The sequence below is a fragment of the Mauremys reevesii genome, linkage group 15, assembly GCF_016161935.1.
Source record: "Mauremys reevesii isolate NIE-2019 linkage group 15, ASM1616193v1, whole genome shotgun sequence".
Taxonomy (NCBI): Eukaryota; Metazoa; Chordata; order Testudines; family Geoemydidae; genus Mauremys; species Mauremys reevesii.
Window position 1 is genome coordinate 18,201,631 of NC_052637.1, and position 18,273 is coordinate 18,219,903.

At 45.4% G+C, this 18,273-nt stretch overlaps 1 protein-coding gene across 2 annotated transcripts; it reads left to right on the forward strand.

The window, feature by feature from the left end:
* The first annotated feature begins 1,075 nt into the window (after positions 1-1,075).
* LOC120383242 (zinc finger protein RFP-like) lies at positions 1,076-14,343 on the forward strand. 2 transcript variants are annotated; one of them, XM_039501103.1, is made up of 7 exons: positions 1,076-1,576; positions 3,199-3,294; positions 6,088-6,318; positions 6,550-6,572; positions 7,373-7,488; positions 10,099-10,170; positions 11,825-14,343. In XM_039501103.1, exons 1-7 carry the CDS (start codon positions 1,160-1,162, stop codon positions 12,340-12,342), a joined length of 1,473 nt encoding a protein of 490 aa, XP_039357037.1. In that variant the 5' UTR covers positions 1,076-1,159; the 3' UTR covers positions 12,343-14,343. The 2 variants fall into 2 exon arrangements, with proteins under 2 accessions (XP_039357037.1, XP_039357038.1); XM_039501104.1 differs by having other exon boundaries at positions 10,099-10,158.
* Positions 14,344-18,273: the final 3,930 nt, after the last annotated feature.

Genomic DNA, 18,273 nt, shown 5'->3' on the forward strand with positions numbered 1-18,273 from the left:
GCAAAGTGAATCTGTGTCTGCAACAGGACTGTTGCCAGCTTAGTCCAAATAAGGGATGCTAATAACGGGAAAGAGTGCTACATTTACTGTACTTCAGCACGATCATTAATAGGGTAAATCTGTGTTTCTATATTATTATTTAGCAAAATAAAACAAAGGAACTTATATTGTGTGTGTATTCAGAGAGGCTTTATTAGCAAGTTAACACCACAAATGTCCCTGAAATTAGTTTGAAAGTGTTGGTCCGTGTGCCTAGCACAATGGATGCCCCATTTCTGGTTGGTCCTTTGGCACTACCATAATAAACATAATTCATATCTAAAGTTTCCTAAACAAAAGTTCTGCCTCATATTATATGCAAGGCTCCAGGAGTCTGGTGGAGGATGGGCACAGTAATAAGGATTTTGACCTTAACTGCATTTCCAAGCATTGTACTGTTTAATTGTTTGAGAAAACTACAATGTCATCCTATATTTCTGTAAGTAACGGACAGATATTCACAACATTCCCAATTTATTTACCATGAACTTAATAACAGTGTCATCCTTAGACAGAAAATATTCCATTCCTCATCAGTGTTCCTTGAGCCAATGGTTCTCAACCAGGCATACACATACCCCTGGGGGTATGCAGAGGTCTTCTAGGGGAGACATCAACTCATCTAGATATTTGCCTAGTTTTACAACAGGCTGCAAAAAAAGGACTAGTGAAGCCAGTACAAACTACAATTTCATACAACTATGACTTGTTTATACTATTATACTATATACTGAAATGTAAGTACAATATTTATATTCCAACTGATTTATTTTAAATTATATGGTAAAAATGAGAAAAGAAGCAAATTTTCAGTAACAGTGACTGTGACACTTTTGTATATTTATGTCTGATTTTGCAGTGGAGTAGTTTTTAAGTGAGGTGAAACTTGGGGTACTCAAAACAAATCAGATTCCTGAAAGGGGTACAGTAGTCTGCAAAGGTTGAGAGCCACTGCTCTGGGCTATCGCTTTAACAACTGACTCCTTCCAGCACAGCAAGACATCATGAGTCAGATTCATGAGAGAGCCCGCCCACTTCCTGGTGCAGGGCTAGCCGGAAACCTGACTGAGCTCAGCAAAGTGCTGCATAGCTACCCAGTTACACTCCCTCACAGAGAGTCATGGCTATGGAGAACCCTGTGGAAAGCCTTCAGGAGGAAGCTACTTGTCCTATCTGTCTGGAGTATTTTAAAGCCCCAGTGATTCTAGACTGTGGGCACAATTTCTGTCGGCTCTGTGTCACCCAGTGCTGGCAGGGATCCAATGCAAACTTCTCCTGCCCTCAGTGCAGAGAAATCCTTCAACACAGAAACTTCAGGCCCAACAGGCAGCTGGCAAATGTTGTAGAACTTGCCAAACAGCTGAGCTTACAGGTAACAAAAGGAGCCGAAGGTGAGCGAGTGTGTGAGACACATGGGGAGGCCCTGAAACTGTTCTGTGAGGAGGATCAGACCCCCATCTGCATGGTGTGTGACAGATCCAAGGAGCACAGAGCTCACGCTGTGGTTCCCATAGAGGAGGCTGCTCAGGAGTACAAGGTAGGACATCATCATGTAGTGTGATAGTTACAGCTTTGGATTTTAAAGAGATGAGGTGAGTGAGGTAATATTTTTTACTGGACCAACTTATGTTTGTGAAAAAGACAAGCTTCCACAGAGCTCTTCTTCAGGTCTAGATTTTAAAGACAGTTCAATTTCATTGCAATTTGCTGATAACACTTAATTCCTCTCTCTCTATCTGCTGTTATTGTAACAGAATTTCCCAACTCTGTAACACACTGCTGCATGAAAGATTAAATAAAAAAAGTTTTCTGGAGAACAGAAACTTTTAAATGACAGCTACACTAGAGCTGGGGAAATAATTGATTTTGCAGTTCAGTGACTGACCTGAGAAACCGGAAGAAGTAATAGTTTCAGATTGACACACAACAGCATTTTTCCCTTAACCAAAATGAAAACTGGGAAAACAAATCATTTTGGGTCAAACAAAATATTTTCTTTAATCTGAAATGAAATACTTTGTTCAACCTGAAACTAAATGTTTCAATTAATTTTGAGCGCTCTTTCCCCTTTTCTTCCCCCCTTTGTAAAAAAAAAAAAAAAGTTAAATCTAACTAAATTTAAAACTGACACATCATTTTAAAATGAAAAAGTTGTAACATTTGTTTTGAAAATGTTATATTGAAACATTTTGACTTTCTGTATTTTTCCTCCTCCCCCTCCCGCCCAAACTGTTCGCCAAATGTGGCCCAAATTCACAGTTTCAGTTGGCCCCAAACTGAATTTTTCAATGAATAAATTATTTACTGAAAAAAATGTCACCCAGCTCTAATTCACACATCAGACCTTTCTCCAATGTATCCATCTTGCTCTATTGTATTCTGATGGTTACAGTAATGCCAATAGGTAATGGAAAAGGAACTTGGTTCCATTCAATGTCTATCTGATCAACGATTGTTTAAAATGTCATCCCTTTTGGCCTGAGCTACTAGACAAAATTTAGGGCCGTTTCCATTAGGAGGAGAAATTGATAATGGAGTATTAGATGGGTGCAATCATGTTTATTTTTAAAAAAATGTACACAAAGTTCTGTTTCCCTGAATACACCAGAAACAGACAACAGAAGGCAGTTTCCTTGCTCACAAGTCCAAGCCTGTTTTTCCAGCCAGCACTCTGCCCAAAACAAACTCCCTCTTTTGTCTTCCGCTCTGGGCCACTGTCTGTGTTTCTTTGGCTATTCTGGCTACTTTTCTCCTGTACCCCCTCCCCCCCGCTACACACAGACTGACACAGCTGCCATCCAATCAATCCACAGCCTCTGTGGTTGCAGTCAGTCCCAGGGAAACCCCTCAGTCCATGTGGGTAAAATTCTACTCCAGCCTCGCTGTGTTGGCCCATGACTTGGGTGGTAGCATCTGTTTTTTCAGCTATCACTAAACAAATGGACACTGAACTGCTCCCTCATTTAGCATGAATGAAAGTGGGCTAGCACAGCCATAAACTTCAAAAAACTCTACAAATACCCATAGATCAAAACACACTTATAGGCAGCTACCACCCCTCTCCAGTATGACAATGCACATAGATTTTGTTCCTAAAATCCACCCTCCCACAGTAAATAAATAAACTCTCAAATAATTACAACTTTTTTTTCTACTCAGAAAAAAATTGAAACCTATTTGATGTCTCTGAAGAAAGAGAGAGAAAAACTACAGGAAATTCAAATGATGGATACACAGAGAAGCTGGGAACATCTGGTAGGTGCCAATAGTTATTAATGGATCTGACTGAAAAATTGAATTTCCATTCCATGGGAAATTCTGATATTTCAATATTTATTTTCATCTGGATCCAGGACAAAACATCAAAATATCAAAACTTCTCTTGGAGAAAGTTCAGAAAAGGTTTGATTCAGAAATACTGGCTTGTATGAGAGATTGGATGCCAGAGGGGAGACCACAGTGCAGCAGGGGAGATGCACCCCAATATTAATAGATAATACCTAGGTCTTATATAGCATTTTTCATCAATAGCTCCCCCAGGGGTCTGTACTGGGCCCAGTCCTATTCAACATATTCATAAATGATCTGGAAAAAGGGATAAACAGTGAGGTGGCAAAATTTGCAGATGATACAAAATTACTAAAGATAGTCAAGACCCAGGCAGACTGTGAAGAGCTACAAAAGGATCTCTCAAAACTCTGTGACTGGGCAACAAAATGACAGATGAAAGTTAATGTTGATAAATTCAAAGTAATGCACATTGGAAAGCATAATACCAACTATACATATAAAATGATGGGGTCTAAATTAACTGTTACCACACAAAAAAGAGATCTTGGAGTCATTGTGGATAGTTCTCTGAAAACATCCACTCAATGTGCATCGGCAGTCAAAAAAGCGAACAGATGCTGGGAATTATTAAGAAAGGGATAGATAATAGGATAGAAAATATCATGTATCAAATATCATAAATCCATGGTATGCCCAAATCTTGAATACTGTGTGCAGATGTGGACACCCCATCTCAAAAAAGATATATTGGAATTGGAAAAGCTTCAGAAAAGGGCAACAAAAATTATTAGGGGTATGGAACTGCTTCTGTAAGAGGAGAGATTAAGAAGATTGGGACTTTTCAACTTGGAAAAGAGATGGCTAAGGGGAGATATGACAGGGGTCTATAAAATCATGACTGGTGTAGAGAAAGCAGATAAGGAAGTTTTGTTAACTACTTCTCATAACACAAGAGCTAGGTGTCACCAAATGAAATGAATAGGCAGCAGGTTTAAAACAAATAAAAGGAAGTATTTCTTCACACAACGCACAGTCAACCTATGGAACTCCTTTCCAGAGGATGTTGTGAAGGCCAAGACCATAACAGGGTTCAAAAAAGAACTAGATAAATCCATGGAGGATAGTTCCATCAATGGCTATTAGCCAGGATGGGCAGGAATGCTGTCCCTAGCCTCTGTTTGCCAGAAGCTGGGAATGAGCAACGGGATGGATCATTTGATGATTAGGGAGTTCCAAAAAGGATGGATCTAGACTGTTCTCAGTGGTACCAGATGACAGAACAAGGAGTAGTGGTCTCAAGTTGCAGTGGGGGAGGTTTAAGTTGGATATTAGGAAAAACTTTTTCAGTAGGAGGGTGGTGAAGCACTGGAATGGGTTACCTAGGGAGGTGGTGGAATCTCCTTTCTTAGAGGTTTTTAAGGTCAGGCTTGACAAAGCCCTGGTTCGGATGATTTAGTTGGGGATTGGTCCTGCTTTGAGCAGGGGGTTGGACTAAAGGACCTCCTGAGGTCTCTTCCAACCCTGATATTCTATTATATGATCTGTTCATTCCCTCTGAGGCACTGGCCACTGTCAGAAGACAGGATACTGGGCAAGATGGACCCTTGGTCTGACCCAGTATGGCCATTTTTATGTTCTTAAGCTCTTTACAAAGGAGGTCAATATCATAATCCTCATTTTGGCACAAGGTGGGTAAGTGACTTGCCAAGGTCACCAAGGAGCAGAGATAGGAACAGAACCCAGGTCTTCTGACTCCCTGTCCAGTGCCCTGTCCACTGGAATGTCAACCTGAGCTGAAAGTATACTACAGTACCGTAGCTACGCTGGCATAACCCCAGAGGGTATGTCTGTCCAGCAGTGTAGGCCAAGGGATAGACAGACAGACACAGACACAGACACAGACACAGACACACACACACACACACACACACACACACACACACACACACACACACACACACACACACGCTGCAGAGCAGTGAAGTGCATCCCCAGGGCTTTGGGTGCAGTGTGCTCCACCACACCTTGGGATGCAGGGATAAGGGATCCCCGGGAGGCTGTGTGGAAGTTTTGGGGCTCACCACCCTGAAAGGGCATATTGGCCTGGGACCCACACAGCCCCAGAGGGGCCAGAGAGTGGAGTGAGGACCAAGCACCTGCCCCTGCTGTCCACCCCCCAGTTGCAGCAGAGAGAAAGGTAAGAGAAATGTAGAGTAGCTGTCTGTTCTTTGTGGGTTTTTCTCTGTCTGTGTGGGGTGGGGTGAAGAGGGGGAATCAGTTTCTGTGTGTTTGGTGGAGTCTTTCTCTCTCTCTCTCTCTCTCTCTCTCTGTGTCTCAATATGGTTTGTAAAAACAATGAGGATCCTGTCTTCATACTTACAATATTGCTGGTTTTTCATCTGTTTGTTCTATTGGTTTTTCGTTCTCCCCTGGCCTCTCTCCAAAGTCCCTGTCAGTATTGGCTGAACCCCACTCCTTGCTGCCCAGTACCTGGATCTCCAGAAGGCAATGGGCACAGAAATTCCTCCTCATGTGAGACACAAAAACCTCCCTTCGAAGGGAGATAGGGTCCAAACTGGAACCTGTGGGAAAATCTTCTCCCTTGTGACCACAGGGCACATTCAAGTGTCAGGTGTTGAATTCTCAGGAGTTGCAGTGAAATGCTCCTTCCCTCACGCCCAGGGCTTTATGACCTGACCCATGACTCCTCTCTATGACCCTGACCAGCCTCTCTCTGTTTCTTTTTGTCTATTACAGAAACAGACAGAAGCTGAGAGGCAGAAGATTATGTCTGAGTTTGAGCAGCTGCATCAGTTCCTGAGAGAACAAGAGCGACTCCTGCTGGCCCGACTGGCAGAGCTGGACCAGGAGATTGTGAAACTGCAGGATGAAAATGTCACCAAACTCTCCAAGGAGATTTCCCGTCTCAGTGAGCAGATCAGTGAGCTGGAGGGGAAGTGCCGGCAGCCAGCCAGTGAGTTCCTGCAGGTGAGGGACATTATAAACCCCTCTCAGATCCCTACACAGGGAGGGAAGGTTCCTGAATCATGAGCCTTGGAAAATAAATGTATCAATTTGTTTAAAACAGCAAACTTTCTCCTAAAAACTCCCTCTGGAACGGAAGTGGTAATGGTACAGTGAGTCCCCTCCAGAGCAGGAGGAATGCCCAGTGTGGGGCATGTGGGACTGAGTTCCCTTTTTTCTCTCTCTCTCCTCTAGGACATCAGGAGCACCATGAGCAGGTACGTGGCTCCTTCTCACTCCCCCTCACGCTTCTTGGCATTGGAAAGGGGCTCGGGAACCTTATTAGCACATCTCCTCAGGGCACAACAGCACCATGTGTGTGGCAGGGTCACACTGCAGAGACCAATCTCCCTGTGTTGACCCTTAACCCCAGGGTGTTACTCTTTTATACAGGACTGGAGTCCTAGGAGAAGGGTTATTACCCTAAACATGGTAATGTCCATCTCTGGGGGACTGGCTGCCTCAGGAGTCTGGGGATGGAATACGGGTCTTTCATTACCTTTCACAGTCACTGGCTACTCTTTTGCACAGGTCAGCAGTGATCAGAACATTTGCCATCTAATTTATGGTTTGGTGACACAGGTGAAATCATTTCAGGAATGGGTGATTGGGGCTCTCAGACCAGTTCCTATTGGGCAGATGCCCACCATGCAATAAATACAAGAACATGGGAATATCCTGGCTCACAGAAGATGAAAGCCAAGGACTGAACTAGCCAGGGAGACAACTCCCCTCTCATCCCTAGAGCTTGTCTCCAGGTCAGTGCTGAAGCACATCAGTGGCCACTATGTAGAAAGCTTGTGCTGCCATTGCCTGGGCTGTGCCTGCTCAGAGGCTGGATAAGTTTGTCAACCCAGGGGGTTTTCTGGCAGAGCTCCAGTGATAGAACCATACACATATACTTCTAGAAAATTCCCCACATAGACAGGTCCTCAGACTCCAGGTCCTCAGGCCAGCTGCTGTAACTAGCGTGTAGTAATAAAATCACACACACAAAAATTTTTTCTTTTCTCTCTAGGTCTGAGGAGGGGAAGTTCCAGCAGCTGCTGGAGGCTTCTTCTGAGCTGGAAAGGAGCCTCAGCCATTTCTGTCAGAAAAACATTGCTGTAAAGTTGACTCTGAACAAACTGAAAGGTACCGAGAAGGGAACTAGGAGGGAATATTGAGAGGAGTCTCTGTGACTGTAGGAGGAAACAGCCGCCACTTCACAGCAGCCAGCAGAATAATCCCAAATTAGTTACTCAGCCACATTCTTCAGAGAGGGACGAACAGCCCTTCTCCTGCAGTTCAAAACTACAGGCTGAGGTTGCTGTGCCTCCTGGATCAGGGCTAAGAGAATCCCTAATGGGCTGGGGTCTGTCTAAAGTGCAGCCCCAAGTGGAGCTGCCTATAGGTAACAGCGCTGCCCAGAATCAGTGCAGCAAAGTCCCCTTTGGCCTGGGCCTGCCCCTTCTGCTGGGCTGTGTGATTGTCTTAGCCGGTTCCTGCACAAGGGCAGTTCTCATCCGGCCAGAGCTAGGCTTTCTTCCCTATTTACAATACAGTGTAAATGGGCCCCGGTGGGAAGGAGAATCCTTCCACAGACGGGTTTCCCACTGCTCCCAAACAGCCCTGTGTTCCCCAGGGCCTGCAGGCCCCACTCTGGGCTGGTCCAAAGGGCTGTGAATCCACTGCTCACTCCTTGGGAAATAGTAACAGACAGAAGCTAATTTCAAACTAACTGGGGCAAATCCTGGTTCCTTCCACAGTGGTAATGGGTATTGGGGAGTGAACGTATCTGTCAATATCCCTGTGTTTAAAGGCTAATCTCCTAACTTTAAATTGAAAAATGTGTCGTGCTTTGTGTCTCAGTTTTCCGATCTTTAAAATGGGGATAATTATAACTGCTTGGGAATCAGTTTCAAAAAATGTCCCAATTCAAGAACATAAGAATGGCCCTACTGGGTCAGATCAAAGGTCCATTTAACCCAGTATCCTGTCTACTGACAGTGGCTAGTGCCAGGTGTCCCAGAGGGAATGAACAGAACAGGTAATCATCAAGTGATCCATCCCCTGTCGCTCATTCCCAGCTTCTGGCAAACAGAGGCTAGGGGCACCATTCCTGCCCATCCTGGCTAATAGCCATTGATGGACCTATCCTCCATGAATTTATCTAGTTCTTTTTTGAACCCTGTTATGGTCTTGGCCTTCACAACATCCTCTGGAAAGGAGTTCCATAGGTTGACTGTGCGTTGTGTGAAGAAATACTTCCTTTTATTTGTTTTAAACCTGCTGCCTATTCATTTCATTTGGTGACACCTAGCTCTTGTGTTATGAGAAGTAGTTAACAAAACTTCCTTATCTGCTTTCTCTACACCAGTCATGATTTTATAGACCCCTGTCATATCTCCCCTTAGCCATCTCTTTTCCAAGTTGAAAAGTCCCAATCTTCTTAATCTCTCCTCTTACAAAAGCCGTTCCATACCCCTAATAATTTTTGTTGCCCTTTTCTGAAGCTTTTCCAATTCCAATATATCTTTTTTGAGATGGGGTGACCATTCAAATAAAATTGTGGAAAAAATAAGTATCATAGTTGTCAAAATGTTTCATGTTGACATTTTTTAAAGGAAAATTTGAAGTGACCTTTTGTTGTATAATTTCAGCTGATTTAGACTAAAAAAAAGTTAGAAAAACGGTGAAAATTAAAAAGGAATTGTTTGGGAACTTTCAAAATGAAACATTTTGATTCGCCTGAACTGATTTTTTTTCCCCTGTTTTGAGTTACCAAATATTTTTAAGACTTCAATTTTTTGTCCCAATTTGAGATGGAGAAAAGTTTTGAACTCTCTAAAATATTTGAAAGATGGGAAAACTACTCTCTGCTCAGTTCTAGGGATAATTCTGTTCCACAGTGGGGACAAGAGTGAGATGTAATAATTGAGGGAATTTATAAAAGAAAATATCAGTCCTTTCTACACCATAAAGAAGCAGCCATGTTTGAAGAAAAAAAATCTAGTCCTTAATCTCTGTGAGCCTCACTTTCCCTGTCTTTAAAAATTGAGATGCTGTCTCTTTGGATGGTGGTGTAACTTGCTGAGTGACAGTAAAGTGCACTGACATGCTGTTGTGACAGTTGCTAGCTTGGCCAACACAGCATGGATTGAACTAGGGCTCCAGAGCTAAAATCATGAGTGTCGAGAACTTTATCTGTGGAGCCAAGCTTCCTACCTGAGTTTTGTAACAAACTCACATCCCCTGTAGATCAGAGGTGGGACACACCACATTTACCAGTGGGTAATATACTTCTGCTCAACAGACAAAGCTCATCTCAAACAGCTGAGGTCCCCAATGCTTCAAACCCAGATAAGTCCCTTCTTACGTGAAAGCCACTATTGTGGCCAACCCTGGGGATCAAACCAAGCACCCTCAGCTGAGCACAGGAATCGCTACATCTTGAACTAAGGAACTCGCTGGGGTGGTCACAGACTTGCATTTTCTGTGGATTGGGCACATACAGAGACAAAACACACTGACTACTGGGTTACACTGCCATCAGAGGGAAAAGGCAAAGTTTCTGATCAGTTTTAACCTAGCCACACTGGAAAAATGGGTGTGGCTCTTTCTTCACTGCTTTGTCTATCTTTATGTTTGGCTCTATCGGTTTCTCTGTCATAACTAAAATGCAGTTATGTTAACAAAGAGCAGTGACACCCCATAAACATGATAGCATGAAGTCTTGTCTCTTTCCCCTGTTCTTTCCACTAGAAGTTCTGCCATTGGAATTGAAGACAGGAAAGGGGAAATCCATGGGATCAGATGGCAAGGGTACGTTTCCAGGTGGAGTTGCTATTATTGTTGTTGTTTGTTTATTTATTACTAAATTAGAAGGAAGGACACTTCCCCAAAATAATATCTTTGTTTACTTGTGAAAGAAAGAAAGAAAGAAAGAGAGAAAATTACACAGCACACTAAAACAGTATAAAAATGATTAGATTCTAAGGAAATCGCAAGCTAAGATTACATCACTAGTTTGTCACACGTTCGTCGCACATTTGCTCATGTAGGCCGAGCTCTGTCTGTTATCCAGTTTTTCTGTTCAAATAGAGGCTTGGCCATTGGGGCTAGCCAGGATGGCTAGGAGGATGTGGCTGGGGCGCAGAGGAAGTTAGGGGCCCAGCTAGTGGGGTCTGGCCAGCGCGGGGAGGGAATGAAGCAGGGCCGCCCAGAGGATTCAGGGGGCCTGGGGTCTTTGGCAGCGGGACCCCCACCACTGAATTGCCACCGATGACCCGGCACTTCGGCGGCGGGTCCCGGAGCGGAAGGACCCTCCACCGCTGAATTGCCGCCAAAGACCTGGAGCGGAAGAAGCACCAGGGGCCCGGAGCGAGTGAAGGACCCTGCTCCAGGGTCCCTAAAAAACTCTCATGGGGGCCCCTGCGGGGCCCAGGGCCTGGGCAAATTGCCCCACTTGTCCCCCCCTTCTGGGCGGTCCTGGAATGGAGACTCCAGCTAGAGGGCCTGGACAGTGTGAGGTGAGACCCACCTATGGAGGGTGGGGAGGGTTGACTGGACTGGCAAGTTAGGGGCATGGCTGGGGTGGCTGGTCAGAGTGGGACTGAGGGGCATGGCTGGAAATTTGAGACCAGATGAAGGTGAGGGTACCAGCTTGGGGGTGATGAGGGCACTGGCTGGACTGGGCAGGCAGGAGGCCTTGCTTGGGGAGCTGGGTACAGTGAGGGCAAGGGACCGCCCTGTGGGAATGGGTTGTACTCGGGGAAAGGGGCCCAGCTGGGCATACAGCTCAGCCTACATAAGCAATGCAGTGTGAGACCTCCCTAGCAGCTGTCATACATTTAGCTGGCAGCAGGGGGAGCCAGAGATCCCTCTGCCCACATCACGCTGGGCCTCTGTGGGCCTGACTTTAGTGGAAATTGGACTTTTCCAGTTTTCTGATTGTCCCCAAAGTCAGCAGGGTTCTTCCTGTTTGTGCCTCAACCAGGCCCATCTGGAACTGATGAGGTGTTGTCCAAAGCTGTCGTGTGACAGGCACAGAAATACCTCATTGAGTTTAATGGGGGCCAGGCTTTATTTTACCCCCAAAATCCTGACATCAGCCTGAGCAGCCAGTTCACACACAGCCAATACACAGAAAAAGTCTCACCGACAGGCCCCCAAACACCCTTTACTCTGCCCCGGCACTGCTCATGGACATTTCTGGGTGGGATTGTCAGGGGCATCTAAGGGAGTTGGTAGCACAAGTCAAGTCCCAATGGGCCTTGTGCCCCTAACTCCCTCAGGTATTCCTGAAAATCCCACCCCAGGTTCCTTTTTCATATTTATTGAGGAAAATGGAGTAGAGAGGCCACTCAGAACTGTCGCACCTTTTCCCCTTCCCCTGGTTTGAGGGGCTTTCCCTCCAGAAACTTCCCTTGGGGCTGGGCTTTCCTGCGGGGACTGTGCTCTTCCTGAAGTGCTCTGCTTCTCTCCCCAGTGAGTGTGACTCTGGATCCAGACACAGCTCATCCCCGGCTTCTCCTGTCTGTGGATCGGAAAATTTTGACCTGGGGCGTCATACGGCTGAACCACCCTGAACATCCCCAGAGATTTGATTTGTCTCCTTGTGTGCTGGGCTGTGAGGGATTCACCTCAGGGAGACATTGCTGGGAGGTGGAGGTTGGGGATGGGACAGCCTGGGCTGTGGGGGTGGCCAGAGAGTCTGTGAAGAGAAAGGAGGAGCTCAGTCCCGCCCCTGATGGGGGGATCTGGGCTGTGCAGAGGTGGGGGTTCCGGTTCCAGGCTCTCACCTCACCTTCAACCCCCCTGTCTCTGAGCAGCATCCCCAGCAGGATCCAGGTGTCTCTGGACTGTGAACAGGGGCAGGTGGCATTTTTCAGTGCTGATAGCGAGGACCCGATCTTCACTTTCCCATCAATCTCATTCACGGGGGAGAGACTCCGCCCTTTCTTCTGGGTCTGGGGTGTAGGTTCCCAGCTCACTCTCTATTCCTGAGGCACCCGGTGGCACATGGCTCCCAGTCTCATGAAATGAGCTGCTCCAGCCTCTGATATCCTAGTCTCTTTGGCCCCACGTTCCTGCAGAGACGTTTAAATGCAAAGTGAACAGACCAGAGAAGCTGCTGTCTCTGTCCCATCGTGTCTCTCCTGCTTGTCTCTGTCTCTCTCCCTCTGAGGGACCATGACAGCCCTGCAAGGACTGGAAAATGGGGGTTCACAGCTTGCCTGTCTCTGAAGGGGGCAGGGCAGTTTCCAGGAGCCCCAAGACTTGTATGACTCTGTGGTCCCACAAAAGAGAACATGCCTGTCATGTGAAGGGAACCTGGTCATGGCTGTAATGCATTCCTCAAACTGTGACCTGCAGAGAGCTGTCTGGCTCCTCCCCTTTGTTTTCAGCTCCTGTGTTGCATTCAAATAGCCTTAGGATTCCTTCCCCAAGTGAGCAATTGCTGTGGTTGTCCCAGGGATGTTGAGGAGAGGGGAGGTGGGCCCTGCAGAGAGAAGATGGTCTGTGAGTCACTATATCTACTGGGGGTGGGTGTACACTGTGTTTAGCCTCACAACACTTCTGTGAGGTGGGGAAGTGCTGTTACCCCATTTCAGAGAGCGGAACATACAGCACAGAGCACATAAATTACTTGCCTGAAGTCACACAGGAAGACTGTCACAGAGCAGGGAATTGAACCTGGGTCTTCCAAATGAACAGCTAAACCACCAGACTAGCCTTCTTCTCTGCATTAGGAGCCTGGGAAAGGAGGATAAAGATAAAGCTACATGCAGGGAAAATACATCAGTAAAGTTTGTCTAATGATTCTCTCACTGACCCTCCCCACAATCAGTGGGCCAGCCCTGTGCAGAGTCAGGTGATCACAGTGGACAGGAACTGAGTACATGGTGGGAATGAAAATAGATTATTTTTTCAGGCCTGCTCTGAAATTCTCAGGCTGCCTCTGAATGCCCAGCTCAGCTCTGTGCTCAGCTTTCGGGCCCCACTGCCTTCTCCTCTCCTGGTCTGTGTGTGTTCCCTAGATAAACTTCTCCACCAGGGACCTGCTGTTTCTAAACAGATTCCTTTGGAGGAAGAGATGAGAAACAGACACACACACATCTCTCCATCACTCACAAGCTCTACAACTCCCTGCTGCTTCTCTGGTGGGGATCTAGGTGCTGTAAATACACATCATGAGAGACAGCTCCTAAGGGAAAGAGCTTACAGTCTAAATATTAAAAGTAATAACAGTAATAATAATAATGATGATTTTGAAGATGTCAGGAGCAACTTCATGTCTAAGGCCTTCCACTTAAAGCAGGTATTCAACTTCCATTCAGTGAGAAAAGTGCAGATTTTCTCCCCAAAAATTACAGCACTTACCCTGAGAGTACAGAACACATCACCTGAGAATTTACAAGTAAATCTATTAATGCCTTTAGGAATTAACATTAAAAATGGGTCTGTTCAGATATTTAGCACTGACTGTCAGACCTTGCCATGTAGTGATACCATTCCTAGCCCCATACAATCATAATTAATTACATAAGTTTTACCAGCATCAGTGGTCATGTGCATAGCGCTATGTCAGCGGGAGATGCTGTCCCACCACCATAGCTACTGCTGCTCAGTGAGCTGGTTTTATTATGTTGACGGGTGAGTTCTCTCCCATCGGCATAACATGGCTACATGAGCACTCTCACGGCACAGCTGTATCGGTGCAGCTGTACTGCTGTAAGCATCTGTGGTGAGTAATGAAGGCTGGGGGAGGTTAAGCCTCCCCGAACTTTGAGCTGCCAGGGCAGGGGGCAGGTAGTGTCAGATTATCCCAGGGGCCCTGGCCAATTTGGGCCCCTGAAAAATGTTTCCCCCACCAAGGCCCCAGGGCTGGAGGAGCTCTCGCTCCCTGCCACAGTCCCCAGTCAAGGCACAGAACTTTTCTGGTCTTAAAGCCGCAGCGGAGAGGGGAGTTGGGAGGGAAGGAGAGAGCAAGGAGCAGAGCATCAGGGGAAGAGGTGGGGTGGGGTTGGAACAGGGGCAGGGGAGGGGTGGAATGGGGTGGGGGCATGGATAGAAGGGGTGCGGCCCTGGCCAGAAGAGGTGAGACGGGGGCTATCCTCCCCAAGGGAGAAGTTTCCCCCCCACCCATGTTTATAAGTGTAGACATGGGAGTTTTTCAAAAGCATCTTTTAAAAAATGACTTAGGGCTGGATTTTCAAAGGTATTGGGTACCTGAAGATGCAGCTAGGGGCCTAGTGGGGTTGTCAAAGCAGGCTGCAGGGCTAAAAATAATAATTTAGAAATTCCGGCTTGGGCTGGAGCCTGAGATCTGAGACTGTCCTCTCACATCAGGTTTCAGAGCCCGGGCTTCAGCGCAAACCTGAACCATGATATTGTTATTTTAGCCCCAAAGTAGAGCCCCATGAGCCCAAGTCAGTTGACCTGAGCGCTAAGACTTGCTGACACGGGTCTTCATTTGCAGAGTAGGTGTATCCTGTCTCTTCTTAGACTCTGACGGCCTGGGAGGGGGCAAACCTGTCCTTTAACACGGGAGATTTACCCATCTCTGCGGAATTGAACAGGACCCTCTAGCTTGTACAGAGGAGTAATGCGGTTAGATTTGTAAATGGCTAATCACCTCCAAAACAAACACTTCCCTCTCCTCTGTGTCACCCTGGCTGCTCTGTCTTATTTAGTCTGGGCAAGCTACGCTGACTCCCTCAGACAAAAGATGTGTGGAGTTAGGGCTAGTCTACACTTACCAGCCGGGTCGACGCGGTGAGTTCGACTTCTCAGAGTTCGAACTATCGCGTCTAATCTGGACGCGATATTTCGAACTCCGGAAGCGTCGCGGTCGACTCTGGTACTCCACCACTGCAAACGGCGGTGGCGGAGTCGACCTTGGAGCCGCGGACTTCGATTCCGTGGCGTCTGGACAGGTGAGTAGTTCGAACTAGGGTACTTCGAATTCAGCTACGCTATTCACGTAGCTGAACTTGCGTACCCTAGTTCGACCCCCGCCCTTAGTGTAGACCTGCCCTTAGTTACATTTTCTCTGTCTATGCCACAAATTATTCCTTTTCCTTCTTTGTTTGTGGTGTTGGAACCTTTAAAACCGAAATACGTTTTCTGGGTGTTTTCTGGAGCAATCCAGACTGGGCAGAGCAGAAATGCCAACTCTCATGAATTGATCACGAGAGTCATGATTTCTGAGTATAATTAACCCTCACTTAGGATCTCTTGGTTGAATTCTTCAATGGCAGGATTTTTTTTTTTTACACCTGGGGCACATTCTTAAAATGGGTTTCCAGTCAAACAGGACTGACCCATCCTAAACAAAGGAATGTGCTTTCTCCATGGACAGTTAATTCTACTCTGAATTCTGAGTATCTTAAAGATACTCTGAGAAATCACTTACATAGCAGGTATACAAAGCTAGAGTAGCAGCCATGTTACAGTAATTCCAGTCAATTAGTATGAGAGGAGAGGAATCCTTAAAGAACCACCCACAGTTCTACAGAGCTGCAAGGGTTGGCAGCAGGAGACTCAAATTTTCAAGTGCCTCCATTTGGCTGAAGATAACAGCAGTGTTGAAGAATCTGTTTTTGGTTCAGTGGCAGTTCAGAACAAAAATCAGTTTGGATCCAACTAGTCGGTCTTTTCTGGAATTTTCAGTGAATCTAAAAATTCCACGTTGGGACTATTCCTGAGATACAAGCTTGGGTGCCTCACACACCAGGTGAGTGCCATAGCCGCTGGGCAAAATGGGGATGGGGTGGGGGTAGTATGAATTCCTCTGGCCTTTTTGTGCATGAGCAGAACTATTTGTGTGAAATCTGCAAATAGTGTCATGTGAACTGAAATGGCATATTTTTCAAAAAAAAATTTCGCCATGCTGTAATCCCAAGTAGGTGGCGAATAGCACTGCACATTGTTCCCAAGTCAGTGATGATTACTAGAAGTGTCAGTCTTTCCATAGCTTTAGGAATTGGACCAGGATTTAAATATGGAACACAGAGAAAACAAATTCATGATATTTACATAGTTGTATGCACCACAAGCTCACAGTGCTGTCCAGGAAATAACTTTTCATAGAGAGAGCCAATTTTTCAGACTATTGACACCTGTGTTTTCTTTCCCTGGTGGTGTTAACGTCATAGAGTACATGAAGTGTTTTTCTTTGTTTTATTTTGTTTTGAAATTAACATAATCATGTACTCACAGGAACCCAGGCTGGTGAGTCAAGCGGGCTCAGTGGTAACCCAGTTCCATGTGGCACCCGGGGTGGTGGGGGGTAAGGGGGAAGAACCTGTCACAGTGGCCAGACAACAAAATGACATCCAGGCTCTGTGTTCTGCAGTCCTATCACACAGAGATTGGGAAGGGCAGTGTGTTGTTGCTCAGTAGATCAGTCCACCTGGATAGAGTGGCTGTGCTGCTGAGCTCCATGTGGTGATGATCCTTTTTCTGTTGGTTTTGTTTTGTTTTGATTTTATATACATAAAATTATATATTTTATATAACACATAACAAACTACACATAAAGTTCTCATCATATATTAACCATTTGCTACCAAACCTTAGCTATACTTGAAACATTAAATTATGCATGTAATATGAATAGTTACAATATAAATAAATGTGAATTATACAATTTACAAAATCTGTTTATAAAAATCCAACTTATTAAAGAAAAACTATGAAGTTAAGATAAAGAATAAAAGCAAAGTTCAGAGAAGAAGGGTAAATATTGGGAGGGAAGGAAGAGAGTAGAGAGGAAGCAGGAGCAAGGGGGCAAGGGGCTTGCATTTTATAGAATCATTCGGATACTTAGCATCCCATAGCTCTGAGAATTCCTCTGGGGTATTTCTGTTCCAGAGTACAATTCTTTCCATGGTGGCCAAGCTTACAATGTCTATGCTCCAGTTTTCAATTGTTGGTTGCTTTTGGGATTTCCATATTTGCAGTATTAGTCTTTTAGTAGTATCAGAGGGGTAGCCGTGTTAGTCTGGATCTGTAAAAGCAGCAAAGAGTCTTGTAGACTAACAGACGTTTTGGAGCATGAGCTTTCGTGGGTGAATACCCACTTCGTCGGATGCATGTAGTAGAAATCTCCAGGGGCAGGTATATATAAGCAAGCAAGAAGCAGGCTAGAGTCTTTTAGTAATTATTAGTGCTCTGCTTAGCCAAAGTTTTTTCAGATTTATTCAGCTTCCAATTAAAATCCATTAGGTTTAAAATTACGTGTTTAGCTTGTAACACAATTGTATTTTATAGAGAAAAAATAACTCTGCAGTTAAGTTCTGCCCAAAACATATAGGAGCATTCCCAGAGCATATGGGTTACATTAGCACATGCTGAATGAGAGCACTAACATTTGTCGGACTTAGTGGCACCTCTTTTGAACAGTCAGAGAGGGATCCAATGCATCTTCCATATCATTTTCTGCTGGATTAATCTTAAACAGAGGTCCAAGAAGCAGTTCAGAGCGCTGGCTAAAATTTGTTTCCATTGGTTAGCAGAGAATAATTGGTCTATTCCTCCTCCCATTTATTTTTTAGAATATCTGTGTTTAATTTAAATTTGCTGGCCAAGTGTGCATAAAGTGTTGCCATAGATGTTGGCAATTTGGGTAATATTGGGAAGAAAAGAAGGCAACTGAAGTGAGTCGGGGTAGCAAAGGTATCAGGGCCATACCAATGGGAGATGCCATGTTTAAGTTGGATGTATTGCCACTCTTTGTTAGACTCCCGATAGAACCTTTCTTTTAAGATTGTAAAAGGGAGGAAGGTGTCATTTTGAATACATTGACTGATGGTCAAAATCCCAGTCCTAATCCAATCTGGCCAAATGATGGGGTTGCCGGTTAGACAGAGTTTCGAGATACCCCAGACTGAAGCCCTGGGATGCAGAAGGAAGACAGGCTCAACTCCTAAG